This window comes from Schistocerca serialis, chromosome 1 (assembly GCF_023864345.2).
Source record: "Schistocerca serialis cubense isolate TAMUIC-IGC-003099 chromosome 1, iqSchSeri2.2, whole genome shotgun sequence".
Classification (NCBI taxonomy): domain Eukaryota; kingdom Metazoa; phylum Arthropoda; class Insecta; order Orthoptera; family Acrididae; genus Schistocerca; species Schistocerca serialis.
In genome coordinates, this window is record NC_064638.1 from 1,273,791,385 (window position 1) to 1,273,815,003 (window position 23,619).

General features: G+C 38.0%; 1 protein-coding gene across 1 annotated transcript in view; it reads right to left on the reverse strand.

The window, feature by feature from the left end:
• Window positions 1–866: 866 nt before the first annotated feature.
• Window positions 867–23,619, reverse strand: part of LOC126456845 (uncharacterized) — a 65,066-nt gene continuing 42,313 nt past the window's right edge. The window contains exons 2-3 of the mRNA XM_050092662.1: window positions 22,034–22,122; window positions 867–4,231 (exon numbers count right to left, since the gene is read on the reverse strand). Coding sequence (XP_049948619.1) covers window positions 1,094–4,213 — 3,120 coding nt within the window. The 5' untranslated portion in view covers window positions 4,214–4,231; window positions 22,034–22,122 and the 3' untranslated portion in view covers window positions 867–1,093. The remainder of the gene's footprint in view (window positions 4,232–22,033; window positions 22,123–23,619) is intronic.

Here is a 23,619-nt window from a genome sequence, read left to right on the forward strand (position 1 = left end):
GACTCGACTGACATCTCTGCCCAAACTCTTTGCGTTTACAAATGTCTGCTTGTGACTGTGTATGTACGGATGGATATGTGTGTGTGTGTGTGTGTGTGTGTGTGTGCGCGCGAGTGTATACCTGTCCTTTTTTCCCCCTAAGGTAAGTCTTTCCGCTCCCGGAATTGGAATGACTCCTTACCCTCTCCCTTACAACTCACATCCTTTTGTCTTTTCCTCTCCTTCCCTCTTTCCTGACGAAGCAACCATTGGTTGCAAAAGCTTGAATTTTGTGTGTATGTTTGTGTATCTATCAACCTGCCAGCGCTTTCGGTTGTAAGTCGCATCATCTTTGTTTTTAGATATATTTTTCCCACGTGGAATGTTTCCCTCTATTATATATGTACTTACTTAGTTTAACTTCTTTTTTGCTGGTATTAAATGTAGCTGTATTCTCATTTTGACATATCCAGTATCACTCGTACAATTAGTTATACAAAAATGCTGATTCATAAAGGATTCACACATTTTAAATGCCTTTATTTATAATCTTTCGTAACAATACAGAACAAATTACAGCTTAGAACACAATACAAATTGTCTTTAAACACTTCTATAAAACAAAACAGGCCTGAAAGAAGTACCAAGACAATTTCATACTCATCTGGGAAAAAAGAAAAGATAAACATAAAAGCAGACTCATTATAAAACTATTCAAGTTTCTACATAATCTTCTCTTTTTATTGAATTTATTATTATATTGTGTTGTTATATGACTAATTTGTTACCTACACAGATTTGAACACGACTTTGGAAATAGCGTCAAGCTACAAAATGAGCACAAGAACAAATTATTGTTTTCCTTAATGTACACATATACAGTACAGAATACCTTTGGAAATTGACTCATTCCATATCCCACAAAACACACCAAGAAAGTTTGTAATATGGTGAATTTTGCTATCACAAAAGCATTATCAAATAACAAAAGGACAATTCACCTTCTACTGTGAATCTTAAATAATTGACCATTTAAATGTAGACTGACTGGAATAATAAATATTAATATTCTTTCAGTCATTTTTGCAGCAATATCAGAGGAATTTCTTCCATTCTATGCCTTCCGTTTCTCCCCTGTATGTTTACTACTTGAACCCTTTTGCCTGTTTTTTGCCGTTATGGAAGGGTACTTCTGATTGTTTTTTGCAGTTACTTTCTTAGCACCAGTAACTTCACAGTTAGATGAGTCTGAGATTTTTGAAATTTTCCTGTTCTTTGATTGTAGCGTTAGATCTTTCTCTTCTGTATGGATATCTGCATCTGTGTTTGTAACAAAATTTTTAGTTTTCTTCAAAGCTTCCTCTTTCTTTTTGTCTAGATCTTGATACTTTCTTGCGTTCGTATCATTTGAAGTTACTTTCTCTGCACCAGTAACTTCACAGTTAGAGGAACCTGAGATTTTTGGAATTTTCCTCTTTGTTGATTTTAACTTTAGATATTTCACTTCTGTATGGATATTTGCATCAGTGTCTGTAGCAAACTCTTTAGTTTTCTGCAAAGCTTGCTCCTTTTTTTGTCTAGGTCTCAATACTTTCTTGGATTCACCATTATTTGAAGTTCCTTTCTCATCAGAAGTCACTTTACACTTAGATGTATCTGAGGTTTCTGAAATTTTCTTATTTGGTTCTAACTTTAGATTTTTCTCTTCTGTATGGATATTTACATCAGTCTCTGTAACAAAATCTTTTGTTTTCTCTTTTTTTCGTCTAGGTCTTGATATTTTCTTGGGTTCATTGTAATTCGAAGCTACTTTCTCAGCACCAGTAACTTCACAGTTATATAAGTCTGAGGTTTTTGAAATTTTCCTCTGCTTTGATTGTAACTTTAGATCTATCTCTTCTAGATGAATATTTGCATCAGTGTCCATAACAAAATCTTTACTTTTCCGCATAGCTTCCTCATTTTTTTGTCTAAGTCTCAATACTTTCTTGGGCTCATTGTGACCTGAATGTTTTGTATTTACAGTTGTCTTTGCAGTCGTTAAGTTGTCCAGAGTTGGTGGAGGCACCTCAGACATTATTTTTGGCCAAAAAAACAAAGACAACAGTCGATCTTTCCAAATTGAAATACTTGACTGGAAATCCCTTACACCATCAGTTAGGGATGTACCTCCTGAACTTGTAGATGACACCTTCTTCAAGTGAACATTTGACTGACTTCCTTTCTGACTTGGCTGGCTATGTTTATCATTTGACAATTCTTGCGAAACACATTTGTCCTCTGCAGACCATTTATTACAGTCCAAATTTTGGCAAAAAGAGGTAAGTGTTTTAAATGCTGCAAGAGTACTGTAATTTGGTGGAATACTAAACAGTGTTTTTTCTGAAGTGCTGCCATTAGTACTGCTTTCTGCCGCAAGGGTCTTACTAGAATATGTAGTTACCTTTGATGTTCTACTTTTCCGGCATTGTACCACGTGAGAGGCATTCTCCCCCTTCAGAAAGTGAAGCATTTTTCTATCAGGCTTGGAGAAAGTTGTGGGTTTCTGTGTTAAGTTACCACACAGAACAGTAAGCTGCATTTTTACTTGTTGTGAGAAAAGGGCATTTTCATTCTTGTTGTAGCGAATCTGTTTGTTGTTCCCAAAGTGTCCACTGCCAGATTTAAAGAAAGAAATCAGTTGATGATCTACATTTTCAGCACTGCCAATGGTACTCTTGTGTACACGTGGTTTTACATACGGTTTTTTCATATGGTCACGTTTCACTAACTTTGTAGGTAGTTCACCTTCATGTAAGTCACCAGTTGGAAGTTCTGTTGTCTTAGTGTTTTCTATAACTTCCAACATTTTTTGTGGGCCACAATGGTTGGCAACCACTTTACGAGTGGTCATGTTTAAACGTTTTCCAGGATTTTTTTTAATCCACTTTTGTATTGCACCATACCTATGTCGAATTTGTGTTCTGTTTCGATTATCAAACATTTTACTTATCTGGCTCCACTTCCCTTTACCCAGTTTATCTACTAATTCTAAGAGCTTTTCATCTTCTTCTGGAGTCCAGGGCTTAAATGGTTCCTGATATTGTAGAAATGTGTTGAACCTATTCCGTACTTGTATAGAAGTACGACTTGGCAAATACCTTGAAATTCTTCCAAAGTCTGCTCCATATTTCTTAACTCCTCTTAAAATTATAGCATCTTCAGATTTTGTAAATCTTCCTTTTTTTATAGAAGGATGGAGAGTGTACGCCCAGTGGTTATAAACTTGAAACTTTGTACGACCTTCCATACATAAAGCAATTTTATTCCATGGAATAAAATTACCTATGCGGAAATGCTCCACTAATTCTTCCAGTTTTTTGTTTTCTTCTTCAGTCCACTTCTTTTTTGCTACATTTTTATTCAAGCGAGTCTGGTGGTGATGTATGCACTGATAAGCTGACCGATTTGTCCCTAGTTCTTTTGCTATTTTTTCCCAATCCTGATAGTTATGTTTTTCTGCAATCTGTGCTAATTTTTCTTCCTCTTTTTTATTCCATTTATTTTTATTTATTGAAGGCTGCAGATAACTAAGCCACATTCCTATACACTCATTGGTATTATGCCTTTCTTTCAGGTCAACTGTGGATATCTTCATCCAATCAAGTTTTGAAATATCTTCCAAATAATCTTCTTCCGAAAAATGGGCCTCTTTATCATTGAATCTTAGTTCACTATCTGCTGTGGATTTTCTCTGTCCCTTCAATAGCAATTTGGAAGTTTCTATTTCTCTTGTTACAGCTCTAATCAAATTCTTTTTGTCCTGTTCTTTCCATCGATACGAAGAAGGTAAGTTTATGTCTGTGACATAGTCTTTCTTTCGTATCTCAACTGCATCTTGATTGGGAGGGGCAGGAAAGGAATCATGGCCTTTAAAGTATGGAATGCCAAAAATGTATGGCCATCCACTGTGTGATGAAGTACACATCTGAGATTTCTGTAACTCAAGTTTTCTTATCTCTGCCTGATTTACTTCCAAGGCTTTTGTGTTTTCTTCATACAGCAATAGAAAATCATGTTCAAGTTGATCCAATGCACTTTTGCAGCTATTGGCGAGATTCAAACACTTCCGTAAATCTTGAATCACATTGGTAGGACTTGACTGGAAGTTGTTGATGTTTTCTTCTCTCAGCACATTCCACATTAACTCCAAATCTCTCTGCACAACATTCGTCTCTGAATCCCAGTCCAGCATTGTAGTACTGCAGCACCACTGTAAGAAAAAGCATTCTCAAAGAATTTGTTGCATTAACCACAGTTCACGGCTTTTTTTTAATTTCACATTATACAAGCATTTTCAAATATCCTATAGCAAAATACTGAATGGAATACAAAAAATTGACTGAATATAACACATTCTCCCCCCCCCCCCCCCTCTCTCTCTCACACACGTGTGCACACAAACATAAACATATCTACACCGACATGGCTACAATCACTTAAATCCGTTGTTGTGTATCTGATACGCCTTCTCATTTCCCTCTGACTTACTAGGCAGTATCTACAAATTAGGAAATATATATGTGTAAGTTCCTGAACCCTGAATATAATGTACAAATACGTTATCTGTTTAAGGTTCCACAGCATGTTGGTACTTCTATGGCAGATTTACAATTGTATTGTTCATTTGACCAACACTGTAGCTAAAAAAAAGGGGATTTCTTGTTGTGAGCAGTGCATATGAAGTACAAAAAACACATTCTGCAGACTTTTGTAATGGTTATTACACAACTGCTCATGTCATCTTTAATAAAAATTGCAAAATTTTAATGTTTCTGGATGAAAATTGTTGTTACTGTATAGTTACAATGTTGTACTTCTGAAACACATTCGTTTTTCAGTGTAATGCATTGCATAAACAGAAAGCTCATTTTGAGAAAATACAACAAAACAGGTCCATGGCATAATGTCTATTGCAAAACAAATCAAAACGAGCAGTGGCACAAGATACTGAAAAGTGCAGCAACATTATAACAACAAATACAGTAAACATCTTTTCAGATTAAGATTCTTTATTCATCATTCAACATTACTACAAGCAAGAGATTAATTTTACAAAAAAAAATTTTTACGTACTTTCAGTCCTCATACAATGTGTTTTGCCAGACAGATGTGCAAATCTACTACCACTTGGTATTTGCTGATAGAAATCCTGTTTTTCAGCTCATAAGTACTGACACACATCAAGTAGGTTTCAAGATGGTGCCTAGTACTGGATGTTTTGCACTTTATGCTTACAAAAGTAACATATTTAATGGTATTCTGCGCATAAAATGCTTCAATGTCAGTGTACGAACCTTTTGTGTCTGCAGTGAATGTGAAATAAAACTAAAAACTATGAATCCTGTAACATCAAGGCCAAGAAACAAGCAGAGGAGGAGTGGCAAGCACTGTAACTGCATACAGTGCAAAGACAGAAGTGTCACACTAATTGTGAGAGTGAATTAGTGAAAAAAGGAGACATTATAAACATTCTTCACAAAGAAAACGTTGAACTGGTAGGAAAAATAAAATCTTTAGAGACCTGTATCAGTGAGCTTAAAAGAAACAGTTCAGAAACTAGAAACGCACGAAAATCAAATTCTGTTTATGATATTCAGTGCAACAGCATTCACAAAGCTGCAAACATGATGCAAAAACAAACAGTGAAAGTCAAATGTTGATAAAAACAAGTGGAGTGATAATAGCTTGCCTGTTACAAATATGTTTGCCCAAAGTGAAATGGTCGGAAGTAAGAAATACAAGAAAAACAAGTGTAACTGCTACAATAATGGTGCTACACTTTTCACTATCTTCTATTTCTCGTTCTGTAGATCTGTACTGCAGTAAACATTATGCCCTTTGACCTGTTTTGTTGCATTTTCTCAAACTAAGCTTTCTGTTTATTAAACGTGTAACACAGAAAAACCAGTGTGTTTCAGAATTACAACTTTTAGCAGGCAGCCAGGGAAGAGGATGTGGATAACTTCTACAGTCGGAAACAATTATCAAACCAGGAGTACCTTTAAAGGAAATCCCAGGAGTACCCTTAAAGGAAATCACAAAAAATGTGGTAAACCTAATAAAAAACTTAGGGGAGAGCTCTCTAAATTGTTTGAAATAAAGTCAGGTATCCAACAGGGAGAGGGTTTGTCACCTCTGTTTTTCAATTGTGTGTTAGAGAAGGTAGTTCGAGAATGGAGGAAGGACATCAATACTAAAGGGGTTCAACTAGGAAGAAATCCAAACAAGATCACTGTTGACTAGTTAGCCTTCACAGATGACATGGCATTGATCACAGATTCACTAGATAATGCCCAAGAACAAATAAGGGAACTGCAAAAACAAGCAACCAAAGTAGGACTACAAATATCCTTTGAAAAAGCTAAGTTCATGACAAACATCTGTGATGCTCCCAAAAATATTGCAGTTGACAACAATACAATACAATACACAAAACAGATTCCTTTAAATACCTAGGAGAGTGGATTACATACAATGCAAAAGAAACTACAGCTATAGAAACTTAAGAGTGCACAAAATGGAAAGAGTGTTTCATATGACTAAAAATGTTTATAACAGCAAATCTTGTCCTGGAACACGAAATTAAGACACTACCCAACAGTGGCCCATCCTGAAGCTCTGTATGCAGCAGAAACACTTAAGCAAACAAGAAATGAAGATCTTGATAAACTAGAGAAGGTCAAAAGAAGAATTTTAATGAAATCACTGGGGGCTAAAAGAAACAATAATGCTGAATACAGGTTGAGACCAAACAGAGAGCTATACTTGAAAACTGAAAAACTAACTGATGTAATGAGAAAGAGAAGACTACAGTTTTTTGGACATATATTCAGAATGGATAACAACAGACTAACCAAGCGGATATTCACATTACTCAATAGCTACAAATCCAAGCCCGCATGCTTCATAGAGACTGAAAAGAACACGGAAAATGCTGGAATTACAATATACACAACAGAAAACAGAACACATTTCAGAAAGGCAATTCAAAAGGCAGAATTTCAGGAGAGTAAGGAAACAACTAGATGAAATTGGACTCAAAAAGAAAGGGAACTGCACTCTAAAAGGATGAAGGAAATTTGGAAACTAAGGAAATCTCATACAATGAAGAGTAGCCAAAGCTGATTCATCGTACCCTCCAAATGAGTTATTTGAAAGAAGAAGAAGAAGAAAAACTTTCACATCAGACATTAGTGGTACTAGGAGGTACAAATGAGACTGGTAACCCCATTCAAATGGTTAAAAAGCATGTGCATGAAACATTAGTACTATACTGAAACTCAGTTATAAAATGAATATAATAGTCCATCCTACCCCAATATGACATAATGTACAATGTCTAAATTCAAAAACAGAAGCAACAAATCACTATATGGTACAGATAATCAATGAATTAAGACATGCAAACAAAAGAAGACTCACCATTAATTCTGAATTGGGAAGCTTATGTCGAAACAAATTCTACATCTACATCTACATCATACTGCGCAAGCCACATAATGGTGTGTGGTGCATGGTACTTTCGGTACCACTACCCGATCCCTCCAACCCTGTTCGATTTGCGAATAGTGTGTGGTAAGAATGACTGTCAGTAAGCCTCTGTATTGGCTCTAATTTCTCAAATTCTCTCCTTGTGGTCAATATGTGAGATTTATGTATGGGGGGGAACTAAAATGCTGCCTGACTCATCCCGAAAAGTGCTGTCCCGAAATTTGAATAGTAAATCTCTTCGTGATGCACAATGCCTCGCGTGTAATGTCTGCCAGTGGAGTTTGTTTAGCATCTCTGTAATGCTCTCACGCCAGCTAAACGATCCCGTGATGAAACGTGCCGCTCTTTGTTGGATCTTCTCTATCTCCTCTATCAGTCCTACCTGATAGCGATCCCAAATATATGAACAATACTCAAGAATTGGGCAAACAAGCACCTTATAAGCCACTTCTTTCGTGGATGAGTTATATTTCGTGAGTTACACTTCTATAAGCAAGATGGCAACAAGTGTAGTGATGCATAGTGAACGAGTGAATAAGAGTTACTGTTCTGTCGTAAAAAACGAATCCTTTGAAAACTGTAAAAGTGAAATTGAAAAACTAAACGAACGCATTTCAAGTTTACAAAAAACTGTAGATGTTCTAAGACGTGAGATTTCGCATATAACTAATGAAAACTGTGAGCTGAAGAAGTTGCACCATATTCTAAATGGTAAAACAATTAAGCCACAAAACGGGAACCTGGTGAGTTATGAGAAGCGGAAAGGATGCAATAGACAGGCATCAAACGCAGCAATGAAATTATTCTGTCGAATAGTAGTGATGACTGCAATAAGCATGACGAACTACGTAAAGAGTGTGTGACCAAGAAAACAAACCAGTGGGCTAAAGACGAATGCAACGGAAAACGACTGCCAGCGACTAAAAGTAGTGACATATGCTTCAAAAATCGTGAGAGCAGTGAAAGGATAGAACCAGATGGAAAAGAGCCTATTAACAAACTTAATAAACAACGTGAAGGTAGTGGCAACCCCACTCTGAATTCCGCCACAAAGTGCAGAGTACTCTTGCTTGCTGACAGTCATGGAAGAAAGCTGGCAGAGATTCTACAAACTGTTAATCAAAATATCCAAGTAAGTAGTGTGGTGAAGCCAGGTACCAAAACAAATAACATTGTAATAAACACATCTCTAGGCGGCAAAATGTCGCATGACAATGACTTCGTTGCCTGTATTGCAGGTTCAAATGATGTGGCTTGTAATGAAGCCAATTGGTGCATTGGAGGTTTGTCTAAATTTCTGGAACGAAATAAATCAAAAAACACTATTGTTGCTACCATCCCGCACCGCAAGTTACGAAAAATGTTTAATTCTCGACATAAGCACACTAGATAAGGTCATGCATACTAAACATGGACTGCATCTCAACTATGAGGGTAAGCATTTTCTTTGTGAAAAAGTTAGCATATTGATCACTGAAAAGATCGAACTCAGTAGTCGCATATATAAAAATAGTTTGCTTTTGAATGAAACTGATGTTCCTTTTTTAGTGTAAATCAGCCTTCGGTGTGCGTACATGAAGGCAAAAGCTTTACTGACTGCATCAAGAAAGACGAAAAATGTAAAATAATGTTTCAAAATGTTCCGTACATTTCTGACAAAATGGAGCAAATTGACAAAATTCTAGGAGAATGTAAACCACATATATACATTGTGAATGAACTTGGATGCAAGTCTGAAGAGGCTTGTAGTTTTAAGTTAAACAATTACAAAATTGTGGATGCATACTACAGAAAGATACACAAGGGTGGGGGTGCTGCCATTTTTTGTTAGAAATTACATACATTGTGAAAAAATTGACTGGGTTGACAATCTTGCAATGGAGCTGGCCTTTGTAGTAGCAGCTGTAAAAATGAAGGCAGGCAAAAACAGCCTAATAATTGTAGGCCTGTATAGATCACCAAATAGTGATGTAGAAGAGTTCTTTTGCCAGCTAGAACAACTTCTGAATAAACTATCACCAAACAAAAAACAGGTAATAATAACAGGAGATGTAAACATAGACACTTTAAACTGTACTGGTAGGGTAAATTATCTGAGATATTCTGACTTATTGCATTGCTATAATTACAACAAAATAAATGATGAACCAACCAGAATAACACCTAACTCACAATCTTGTATTGATCATGTTCTTTCGAACCTAAATAGGAATCATATAGTGGTAAGAGCTGTTGAAACATATCTCTCAGGCCATAGAGCTCTATCCATAGAAATTAATACAGACCACAAAACAGTTCTGCATAGTGACCTACACACTTATGAAAGGAAGATTAATTATAACTTACTTGGGAAGGAGCTTGCTGAGAGAGAGTGGGATAAGGTATATAGATCACAAGGTATTAATGAAAAGTGCGGCCTTTTCTACGAAATATTTAACCATAGGCATGTCCAATAGTAAAAAACGAACTAAAGAAATCAGATCCCACAAAGAAACTTAAAATTCCCCCAGAAATACATAAACTAAAGGAAAATATGAAGGACCTTTATGTGCTGTTCCGAGAAACAAAATTGCAGTACTTCCTCACAAAATACAAAAGCACTAGAAAGACATACAGGGAATCCCTGAAGAGACTAAAAGCACTTCAATTATGCTGAACAGATAAGAAAAACTAGTAATAGTAGCAAAACAGCCTGGCATATTGTAAGCAAAGAATGTGAATATAGAGAAAAACCAGGCTGCAGCAACATTGCATTAGGAGAAAATGGAATACTATTGAATGCGAGGTCTTCATTAAACATTTTAGTAAGGCGTGCAGAGAAGAAAAAGATTAATCAGCTCTGAAAATAAAAACAGTTAAAATGAGTAATTCATTTTTCCTAAGGAATGTAAAAGAGTTTGAGGTCATGAATATAATCTCAAAACTCAAAGTCAAATCATCTAGTGGCTGGGATGACATTTCGTCCACACTACTTAAAGAATGCAAAAATGAATTAATAAAACCAATAACACATCTAATAAACAGTTCAATTGGCCAGGGGACCTTTCCAGAGCTTTTAAAAATCACTGAGATACAACCAGTGTATAAAAAGAGGGTTATCACAGACATAAATAACTACCGGCCAATCTCTTTGACTTCAACACTTGGCAAGCTGCTAGAAAGAATAATTCTAGATCAAATGGAATTCTTCTTCCGTAAATACAACTATTAAATAAAACACAACATGGGTTTTGAAAAGGACGATCTACAATAACAGCATTAGCAACTTTTTGACATGAACTACTGAACAGGCTGGATGAAGGAAACAAAGTTATAGGGAGTTTCCTAGATCTGTCTAAAGCATTTGATTCTGTGAATGATGCAGTACTGTTATCCAAGTTAGAAAATTACGGGATAAGAGGAGTAGCTCTAAAATTACTAAGTTCTTATCTTTGTGATAGAAGACAGTGCACAAAACTAAATTATAAGAATGAAAGTAAGATCCAAACAGTAAAGTCAGCATACAGAACTCTCAATTGTGGAGTTCCCAAAGGAAGTATACTTGGACCATTCTTGTTTATAGTATGTATTAATGCTATATCACAGCCACAAAACTCCAAACTAGTGAACTATGCTGATGATACATCTTTTATTAGCTAGGGCTGCACAGAGCGGGCATCATTCCAAAGCAACAAAGAGAACTTTGAAATGATCACAGAATATCTAACAGTGAATAAGCTTACACTGAATAAGGACAAGACTGTAGTAATAAAATTCTTGCTACGTTTTAATAATACTCATACTCAATCACTTTCTACAGCTGAAACATCTGACAAATGTAAATTTTTAGGCTTATTGATTGATAAACATCTCACTTGGAAAGAGCATATCAGCTCCACTTGTAAAAAGGTTTCTATTAATATTTACTTACTAAAATGTCTTGCAAATATAGTAGCTTGTCCTCAAACAAGTGTATTATGGGTTAATACACTCACATCTGCAATATGGGATCGAGGTCTGGGGTGGGGCACCCACTGTGTATACGGATCGCATTTTCAGGCTTCAAAAGAGAGCAGTTAGGATAATTGCTAATAAAAGCAAACACGTCCTGTAGGGACTATTTCAAAAATTATAAATTACTGACTGTTTACTCAATGTATGTATTTAAGACCATAATGTTTGTAAAAGAGAACGAGGAAAATAGTGTAAAGAACAGAGACACCCATAATTACAATACTCGAGCCAAAAGTGACTATCATAGGATACGGACCAACAAGAAAGCTACAGACCACAGTCCATATGTAACTGGGAGACAATTCTGTAATAAGTTGCCAAAAAATATAAAGCAACTCCAAGGCAATCTTTTCAAGGTCAAGTTGAAAAATCTGTTAATAGAAAGATGTTTATACTCATTAAAAGAATTCTGAGTTGCAGTACTGTTAGTTTATTCTTTTACTTACTGCAGTATATTAGTGGTGGTACTGTTATAATTGGCTAATTGATGTATATAATCATTATATGTATGGAGTGATATATAATGTGCTAATGTGTTTATAACATTATTGCATGGAATGATATACAATGTGCTACTTGATGTATATACTCATTCTTGAAATGACATGATGTTGTTGTTGTGGTCTTCAGTCGTGAGACTGGTTTGATGCAGCCGTCCATGCTACTCTATCCTGTGCAAGCTTCTTCAACTCCCAGTACCTACTGCAGCCTACATCCTTCTGAATCTGCTTAGTGTATTCATCTCTTTGTCTCCCTCTAGGATTTTTACCCTCCACGCTGCCCTCCAATACTAAATTGGTGATCCCATGATGCCTCAGAACATGTCCTACCAACCGATCCCTTCTTCTGGTCAAGTTGTGCCACAAACTCCTCTTCTCCCCAATTCTATTCAATATCTCCTCATTACTTATGTGATCTACCCATCTAATCTTCAGCATGCTTCTGTAGCACCACATTTCGAAAGCTTCTATTCTCTTCTTGCCTAAACTATTTATCGCCCATGTTTCACTTCCATACATGGCTACACTCCATACAAATACTTTCAGAAAGGACTTCCTGACACTTAAATCTATACTCGATGTTAACAAATTTCTCTTCTTCAGAAACGATTTCCTTGCCATTGCCAGTCTACACTTTATATCCTCTCTACTTCAAATATCATCAGTTATTTTGCTCCCCAAATAGCAAAACTCCTTTACTGCTTTAAGTGTCTCATTTCCTAATCTAATTCCCTCAGCATCACCCGACTTAATTCGACTACATTCCATTATCCTCATTTTGCTTTTGTTGATGTTCATCTTATACCCTCCTTTCAAGACACTGTCCATTCCGTTCAACTGCTCTTGCAAGTCCTTTGCTGTCTCTGACAGAATTACAATGTCATCGGCGAACCTCAAAGTTTTTATTTCTTCTCCATGGATTTTAATGCCTACTCCGAACTTTTCTTTTGTTTCCTTTATTGCTTGCTCAATATACACATTGAACAGCATTGGGGAGACGCTACAACCCTGTCTCACTCCCTTCCCAACCACTGCACCCTTTCATGTCCCTCGACTCTTATAACTGCCCTCTGCTTTCTGTACAAATTGTAAGTAGCCTTTTGCTGCCTGTATTTTACCCCTGCCACCTTCAGAATTTGAAAGAGAGTATTCCAGTCAACATTGTCAAAAGATTTCTCTAAGTCTACAAATGCTAGAAATGTAGGCTTGCCTTTCCTTAATCTTTCTTCTAAGATAAGTCGTACGGTCAGTATTGCCTCACGTGTTCCAATGGAATCCAAACTGATCTTCCCCGAGGTCAGCTTCTACTAGTTTTTGCATTCGTCTGTAAAGAATTTGTGTTAGTATTTTGCAGCTGTGACTTATTAAACTGATAGTTCGGTAATTTTCACATCTGTCAACACCTGCTTTCTTTGGGATTGGAATTATTATATTCTTCTTGAAGTCTGAGGGAATTTCGCTTGTCTCATACATCTTGCTCACCACATGGTAGAGTTTCCTCAGGACTGGCTCTCCCAAGGCTGTCGTTAGTTCTAATGGAATGTTGTCTACTCCCGGGGCCTTGTTTCGACTTAGGTCTTTCAGTGCTCTGTCAAACTCTTCACGCAGTATCATATCTCCCATTACATCTTCATCTACATCCTCTTCCATCTCCACAATATTATCCTCAAGAACATCGCCCCTGTATAGACCCTCTATATACTCCTTCCACCTTTCTGATTTCCCTTCTTTGCTTAGAACTGGGTTTCCATCTGAGCTCTTGATATTCATGCAAGTGGTTCTCTTTTCTCCAAAGGTCTCTTTAATTTTCCAGTAGGCAGTATCTATCTTACCCCTCGTGATATAAGCCTTTACATCCTTACATTTGTCCTCTAGACATCCCTGCTTAGTCATTTTGCACTTCATGTCAATCTCATTTTTGAGGCGTTTGTATTCCTTTTTGCCCGCTTCATTTTCTGCATCTTTGTATTTTCTCGTTTCATCAATTTAATTCAGTATCTCTTCTGTTACCCAAGGATTTCTACTAGCCCTCGTCTTTTTACCTACTTGATCCTCTGCTGCCTTCACTATTTCATCCCTCAAAGCTACCCATTCTTCTTCTACTGTATTTCTTTCCCCCATTCCTGTCAATTGTTCCCTTATGCTCTCCCTGAAACTCTGTACAACCTGTCGTTCTTTCAGTTTGTCCAGGTCCCATCTCCTTAAATTCCCACTTTTTTGCAGTTTCTTCAGTTTTTATCTACATTTCATAACCAATAGATTGTGGTCAGAGTCCACATCTGCCCCTGGAAATGTCTTACAATTTAAAACCTGGTTCCTAAATCTCTGTCTTACAATTATGTAATCTATCTGAAACCTTCTAGTATCTCCAGGGTTTTTCCATGTATACAACCTTCTTTCATGATTCTTGAACCAAGTGTCAACTATGATTAAGTTATGCTCTGTGTAAAATTCTACCAGGCGGCTTCCTCTTTCATTCCTTAGCCCTAATCCATATTCTCCTACTACGTTTCCTTCTCTCCCTTTTCCTACTGTCGAATTCCAGTCACCCATGACTATTAAATTTTCGTCTTCCTTCACTACTTGAATAATTTCTTTTATCTCATCATACATTTCGTCAATTTCTTCGTCATCTGCAGAGCTAGTTGGCATATAAACTTGTACTACTGTAGTAGGCATGGGCTTCGTGTCTATATTGGCCACAATAATGTGTCCACTATGCTGTTTGTAGTAGCTTACCCGCACTCCTATTTTTCTATTCATTATTAAACCTACTCCTGCATTACCCCTATTTGATTTTGTATTTATAACCTTGTATTCACCTGACCAAAAGTCTTGTTCCTCCTGCCACCGAATTTCACTAATTCCCACTATATCTAACTTTAACCTATCCATTTCCCTTTTTAAATTTTCTAACCTACCTGCCCGATTAAGGGATCATATTGATATAATTGTACAAAAAATGACGATGTCCAAGACTGTAAAGTTAACATGGACAAATAAACATCATCATCATAAACATTATTATTATTATTATTATTAAGATTCTTTCGATGAATCCGAGCCTGGTGTCCGTTTTTCGCACTATTAGTTTTATATGGTCGTTTCACTTAAGATTGCTCTGGATAGTTATGCTTGGATATTTTATGGCAGACGCTGTCTCCAGCTGTTTGTCAGCAATAGTGTAGCTGTACAGTAGTGGATTTCTTTTCCTATGTATGTGCAATACATTACATTTATTTACGTCCAGGGTCAACTGCCATAGCCTGCACCATTCATCAATTCTCTGCAGGTCATTTTGCAAATTCCTACTATCTTCTGGCGTTGCTTTTAGCTATAGACAACCACGTCATCTGCAAATAGCCTTAAAGAGCATCTGGCACTTTCTACTAGATCATTTATTGTAAACAGCAACTGTCCTATCACACTTCCCTGTGGTACTCCGGATATTACCTTTACATCTGTCGATTTAGTTCCGTTAACAGTGACATGTTGAGCTCTATCTGCAAGAAAGTCTTGAATCCAGTCACAGGTCTGCTCTGATACTCCATAAGCTCGTATTTTTTTCATTAAATGGCAATGTGGTATGGTGTCAATGCCTTACTGAAATCAAGGAACACAGCATTGACCTGAGCGCCATTGTCCACTGCGCTGTGCAAGCGAGTTTCGCAGGATCTCTGTTTGTGAAATCCATGTTGACTTTTATAGAGTAGATGTTCATTTTCCAAAAATGTCATAATTCTTGAGCATAAAACATGTTTCATTCACTTTACAAGGTTTCCATTTAAACAGAGAAGGAAAGAAACAGAATTTGAAGGTAGTGCATTGCATTGAAGAGAACCCATCAATGAGTACTCCAACAATTGTGTGTGCAATGGGTGTTAGTCACAGTACTGTCTGGGACATTCTGTGTGAGCGATAATTACATCCGCACCACTTACAAAGGATATCTACTACGGGTCCAGCGAATTTACCACAATGCACTGTCTACCGCATGTAGTTCCTGCACCACTGCGTTTTCACACCCCTCTTTCCACAATGAGTACTCTTCACAAATGAATGTAAGTTCAAAAGGGACTGTGTTCTGAATTCGCTAAACAGCCACCCGTCTGGGCAGATGGAAACCCTCGGGCTGCACACGTTCAGGGATTTCAGCACTGGTTTTGTATTAATGTGTGTGCAAGTATTCTGGACAGTGATACGATTGAGCCACACCTCCTTCTACTCAATAACTGGTCCTGGTCTTCCTACCAAATGTATTGGGTCCATTCTTTGAAGCTGTGCCACTGAATGTCCCTCAGGAAATATGGTTTTAGCATGATGATGCTCACTTCTCACATGCAGTTCAGAGACACTTCAACAGACGGTATGGTTAAAGATGGATAGGCCAAGCTGGTCCAACCTTGTGGCTGCCATGATCTCCGGATTTAACTCTGATGGACTGCTTCTTATGGGGCTTTCCTTTTTTTTTGAGTCGTCAGTCTTCTGACTGGTTTGATGCGGCCTGCCACGAATTCCTCTTGATCTCAGAGTAGCACTTACAACCCTACATCGTCAATTATTTGCTGGATGTATTCCAATCACTGCCATCCTCTACAGTTTTTGCCCTCTACAGCTCCCTCTAGTACCATGCATGGAAGGCATTCCCTGATGTCTTAACAGATGTCCTATCAACTTGTCCCTTCTCCTTGTCAGTGTTTTCCACATATTCCTTTCCTTTCTGAATTCTGCGCAGAACTCCTCATTCCTTACTTTATCAGTCCACCTAATTTTCAACATTCGTCTGTAGCATTACATTTCAAATGCTTAAATTCTCTTCAGTTCTGGTTTCCCACAGTCCATGTTTCACTACCACACAATGCTGTGCTCCAGACATACATTCTCAGAAATTTCTTCCTTAAATTAAGGCATATGTTTGATACTAATACACTTCTCTTGGCCAGGAATGCCCGTTTTGCCTGTGCTAGCCTGCTTTAGATGTCCTCCTTGCTCCGTCCATCATTGGTTATTTTGCTGCATATGTAGCACACATAGTCCATGAACCATGGACCTTGCCGTTGGTGGGGAGGCTTGCGTGCCTCAACGATACAGATAGCCGTACCGTAGGTGCAACCAAAACGGAGGGGTATCTGTTGAGAGGCCAGACAAACGTGTGGTTCCTGAAGAGGGGCAGCAGCCTTTTCAGTAGTTGCAAGGGCAACAGTCTGGATGATTGACTGATCTGGCCTTGTAACAATAACCAAAACGGCCTTGCTGTGCTGGTACTGCGAACGGCTGAAAGCAAGGGGAAACTACAGCCGTAATTCTTCCCGAGGGCATGCAGCTTTACTGTATGATTAAATGATGATGGCGTCCTCTTGGGTAAAATATTCCGGAGGTAAAATAGTCCCCCATTCGGATCTCCGGGCGGGGACTACTCAAGAGGATGTCGTTATCAGGAGAAAGAAAACTGGCGTTCTATGGATCGGAGCGTGGAATGTCAGATCCCTTAATCGGGCAGGTAGGTTAGAAAATTTAAAAATGGAAATGGATAGGTTGAAGTTAGATATAGTGGGAATTAGTGAAGTTCGGTGGCAGGAGGAACAAGACTTCTGGTCAGGTGACTACAGGGTTATAAACACAAAATCAAATAGGGGTAATGCAGGAGTAGGTTTAATAATGAATAGGAAAATAGGAATGCGGGTAAGCTACTACAAACAGCATAGTGAACGCATTATTGTGGCCAAGATAGATACGAAGCCCACGCCTACTACAGTAGTACAAGTTTATATGCCAACTAGCTCTGCAGATGACGAAGAAATTGAAGAAATGTATGATGAAATAAAAGAAATTATTCAGATTGTGAAGGGAGACAAAAATTTAATAGTCATGGGTGACTGGAATTCAAGTGTAGGAAAAGGGAGAGAAGGAAACATAGTAGGTGAATATGGATTGGGGGACAGAAATGAAAGAGGAAGCCGCCTGGTCGAATTTTGCACAGAGCACAACATAATCATAACTAACACTTGGTTTCAGAATCATGAAAGAAGGTTGTATACATGGAAGAACCCTGGAGATACTAAAAGGTATCAGATAGATTATATAATGGTAAGACAGAGATTTAGGAACCAGGTTTTAAATTGTAAGACATTTCCAGGGGCAGATGTAGACTCTGACCACAATCTATTGGTGATGACCTGTAGATTAAAACTGAAGAAACTGCAAAAAGGTGGGAATTTAAGGAGATGGGACCTGGATAAACTAAAAGAACCAGAGGTTGTACAGAGATTCAGGGAGAGCATAAGGGCGCAAATGACAGGAATGGGGGAAATAAATACAGTAGAAGAAGAATGGGTAGCTTTGAGGGATGAAGTAGTGAAGGCAGCAGAGGATCAAGTAGGTAAAAAGACGAGGGCTAGTAGAAATCCTTGGGTAACAGAAGAAATATTGAATTTAATTGATGAAAGGAGAAAATATAAAAATGCAGTAAGTGAAACAGGCAAAAAGGAATACAAACGTCTCAAAAATGAGATCGACAGGAAGTGCAAAATGGCTAAGCAGGGATGGCTAGAGGACAAATGTAAGGATGTAGAGGCCTATCTCACTAGGGGTAAGATAGATACCGCCTACAGGAAAATTAAAGAGACCTTTGGAGATAAGAGAACGACTTGTATGAATATCAAGAGCTCAGATGGAAACCCAGTTCTGAACAAAGAAGGGAAAGCAGAAAGGTGGAAGGAGTATATAGAGGGTCTATACAAGGGCGATGTACTTGAGGACAATATTATGGAAATGGAAGAGGATGTAGATGAAGATGAAATGGGAGATATGATACTGCGTGAAGAGTTTGACAGAGCACTGAAAGACCTAAGTCGAAACAAGGCCCCCGGAGTAGACAATATTCCATTGGAACTACTGACGGCCGTGGGAGAGCCAGTCCTGACAAAACTCTACCATCTGGTGAGCAAGATGTATGAAACAGGCGAAATACCCTCAGACTTCAAGAAGATTATAATAATTCCAATCCCAAAGAAAGCAGGTGTTGACAGATGTGAAAATTACCGAACTATCAGCTTAATAAGTCACAGCTGCAAAATACTAACACGAATTCTATACAGACGAATGGAAAAACTAGTAGAAGCCAACCTCGGGGAAGATCAGTTTGGATTCCGTAGAAACACTGGAACACGTGAGGCAATACTGACCTTACGACTTATCTTAGAAGAAAGATTAAGGAAAGGCAAACCTACGTTTCTAGCATTTGTAGACTTAGAGAAAGCTTTTGACAATGTTGACTGGAGTACTCTCTTTCAAATTCTAAAGGTGGCAGGGGTAAAATACAGGGAGCGAAAGGCTATTTACAATTTGTACAGAAACCAGATGGCAGTTATAAGAGTCGAGGGACATGAAAGGGAAGCAGTGGTTGGGAAGGGAGTAAGACAGGGTTGTAGCCTCTCCCCGATGTTGTTCAATCTGTATATTGAGCAAGCAGTAAAGGAAACAAAAGAAAAATTCGGAGTAGGTATTAAAATTCATGGAGAAGAAATAAAAACTTTGAGGTTCGCCGATGACATTGTAATTCTGTCAGAGACAGCAAAGGACTTGGAAGAGCAGTTGAATGGAATGGAAAGTATCTTGAAAGGAGGATATAAGATGAACATCAACAAAAGCAAAACAAGGATAATGGAATGTAGTCTAATTAAGTCGGGTGATGCTGAGGGAATTAGATTAGGAAATGAGGCACTTAAAGTAGTAAAGGAGTTTTGCTATTTGGGGAGCAAAATAACTGATGATGGTCGAAGTAGAGAGGATATAAAATGTAGGCTGGCAATGGCAAGGAAAGCGTTTCTGAAGAAGAGAAATTTGTTAACATCCAGTATTGATTTAAGTGTCAGGAAGTCATTTCTGAAAGTATTCGTATGGAGTGTAGCCATGTATGGAAGTGAAACATGGACGATAAATAGTTTGGACAAGAAGAGAATAGAAGCTTTCGAAATGTGGTGCTACAGAAGAATGCTGAAGATTAGATGGGTAGATCACATAACTAATGAGGAAGTATTGAATAGGATTGGGGAGAAGAGAAGTTTGTGGCACAACTTGATCAGAAGAAGGGATCGGTTGGTAGGACATGTTCTGAGGCATCAAGGGATCACCAATTTAGTATTGGAGGGCAGCGTGGAGGGTAAAAATCGTAGAGGGAGACCAAGAGATGAATACACTAAGCAGATTCAGAAGGATGTAGGTTGCAGTAGGTACTGGGAGATGAAAAAGCTTGCACAGGATAGAGTAGCATGGAGAGCTGCATCAAACCAGTCTCAGGACTGAAGACCACAACAACAACAACATGTAGCACAACTCCTTAACTTCATCTGTTCGTGACCATCAACCCGGATATTAATTTTCTTGCTGTTTTCATTTCTACTACTTTCGTCTTTCTTCAATTTACTGTCACTCCATATTCTGTACTCATTGTGCTGTTCATTCCATGTAGCAGAACATGTAATTCTTTTTCTCTTTCACTCAAGATTGCAATATCATCAGCAACTCGTATCATTGATATCCTTTCGCCTTGAATTTTAATTCCACTCCTAAGCTTGGTATGTTGCCAGACTCATACATTCTACACACCAACGTGAATAGTCATTTTATTGCCACTTCCCCCAATGAGTTTAAAAATTCTGATGGAATGTTATCTTTTCCTTCTGTCCTATATAATTTTATGTCTTCTAAAGCTTTGGTAAATTCTGATTCTAATACTGGACCCCCTACCTCTGCTAAATCAATTCCTGTTTCTTCTTCTATCACATGAGGCAAATCTTCCCTCATATAGAGGCCTTCAATGTAGTCTTTTCACTTATCTGCTCTCTCCTCTGCATTTAACAGTGGAATTCCGATTCTACTCTTAATATTACCATAATTGCTTTTAATTTTTCTGAAGGCTGTTTTAGACTTTCCTATCTGCTGTGCCAGTCCTTCCGACTATCATTTCTTTTCAATTTCGTCACATTTTTTATGCAGGCATTTCATCTTATCTTTCCTGCACTTCCTATTTATTTCATTGCTCAGCGACTTCTATTTATGTATTCCCGAATTTCCCAGAACATTTTTGTACTTCCTTATTTCATCGATCAGCTGAAGTATTTCTTTTGTTATCCATGGTTTCTTCGCAGTTACCTTCTTTGTACCTATGGTTTTCTTTCCAAGTTTGCCCTTTTTAGAGGTCTCCATTCCTTTTCAACTATATTGCCTATGGAGCTATTCCGCACTGGTGTATCTGTAGCCTTAGTGAACTTCATGTGTATTTCATCATTCCTTAGTGCTTCAGTATCCAACTTCTTTGCATACTGATACTTCCTATCTGATCTCTTAAACTTCAGCCTACTCTTAATCACTACTAAATTCTGACCTGAATCTATATCTTCCCCTGCGTATGCCTTACAATCCATTATCTGATTTCAAAATCTCTGTCTGACCACATTGTAATCTAACTGAAATCTTCCCGTATCACCTAGCCTTTTCCAAGTATACCTCCTCCTCATATGCACCGTTTAATTTAGAAGACTCCTGTAGGGACAGAAGAATACCTGCAGGCATGAGTTCTGGCCACTACACTAGGAATTGAAGAGACACCATATCTACATTTTGTAGATACAATGTCTGTAACAATGGTGCTGGTCGCCACATCAAGCCACTGTTGTAATGTATCAGCACTGTTCTATATGTACAGTATATCGGATTCCTTTTTATTTTGGAATAATACACATACTTAATTCTCTCTCCCATGCAGGTAATAAATGAGATCTTTTGCCTAATGAAGCAACAGCAAACTAATCAAATGGTCTTCTTTTCATTTTTTATCAATTCTGATATGTTCTTCCCATTTTGACTCATCTCATATTATTAGCAATCTCAAATTAGCACATTGAACCATTACTTACAGACAAAAATGGAAAGTCACACTATAAAACTGTGCAACTATTTGTATTCGGGCTCGGTCAAATTTCATACTAATAGCAGCTTCACAATTACCACAGTGAACCAATACTTACAGACGAATGTCACAATATAAAACTGGGCAACTGTTTGTGTTCAGGCTTTTAAGTCCCACAGTCTTCTCTCAATATGGTTATACTTCAATCTGAAACAAAGAAACCAAACAGCTTTCTTCTTACTGGATTATGGGAATAAGTCAATGATACATATTTTCAGTGCAACAGAACAGACTGCAGCTATCCAATCTGAACTCTCACTTGGGAGGATAGGCTCTGCCCATTTTAGGTCAGGGTTAAGTGGCAGTAACGGAGAAGTAACATCTCATATAAGCCCTTGGTTCTACTGGTCTGGCTGTTGGTACCCCGTAATGGTCTCTTGCCACAGTCATGGTGAAGCCTACGACAGTCTGTTTGGTGAAGAGTATCAGGTGACCACTGATGTGGCTCACTGAGTGAAAGCAGCAACCCTCTCTACTGGAGTTAATACACAGAGAAGATCCATACTGTACAAAGGCAGTGATACACGAAACATCACAACTCACAGCACCTGTTGGAGAAACTGGGTTCGGCCGTCAAAATACTTTGCATAAAATTGAAACAACAACTTGGCTGTACAAACAGAAGTATACCATTAAAAAAAATTGAGGAAATTGGTACTAACACTATTTTGCTACCTACAGGCATCACTGAGACGACTTTCAACAGTTCCAACTATTACGCGGAATGCATCATGAAACAATCACATATTTTTCTACATGCAACTGCCGTATCTGCTAAAAATCTTATGATGACTTCTGCATAAATAAAATATTCCACAAGTAAAATAGTCCTCCATTTCAGTCTATAAGCAGGAATTACTTTGGAAGATCTATCAAACAAAAAGAAAATGCTAATAACGGTGGACACATGGAACGCAAAAATTATAATTAAGAGGGGCATGTAAAATATTAGAGCACTAAGTCAGTGTGGGAAATTAGAATATCTAAAGGTTAAAACTGAAAAAATGTCGATAAGCATTTTAGGATAGGGTAGATCTTATGATTATTCACACAGGGTCAGATTAAGATCTTAGAACTGGAGTAGGAATATTAATTAATATACTGGAAATAGAGTAAAAGGTTATCTGTAGTAAAGTAAAATAACATTGATTTAGGCCTTCATACTTTCCCAGAGAGACACAGTCATCTTCGGAAATTGGGTTTTCTGCTGGTAATCCACATCATAATTGCAATATCCTTCCCACTCCTCCTACATTGGTATTCCACTGTCATCAAACCTACACAACATACTCGTCCATCCTTACACAACCCCTACTCCCAATCCCATACCTCATGGCTCATACCCCTGTAATAGACCTAGATGCAAGACCTGTCCCATACATCCTCCTACCACCAGCTACTCAAGTCCAGTCACTAACATCTACATCTACATCTATATCTACATCTACATTTATACTCCGCAAGCCACCCAACGGTGTGTGGCGAAGGCCACTTTATGTGCCACTGTCATTACCTCCCTTTTCTGTTCCAGTCGCATATGGTTCGCGGGAAGAAAGACTGTCTGAAAGCCTCCGTGCGCGCTCGAATCTCTCTAATTTTACATTCGTGATCTCCTCGGGAGGTATAAGTAGGGGGAAGCAATAT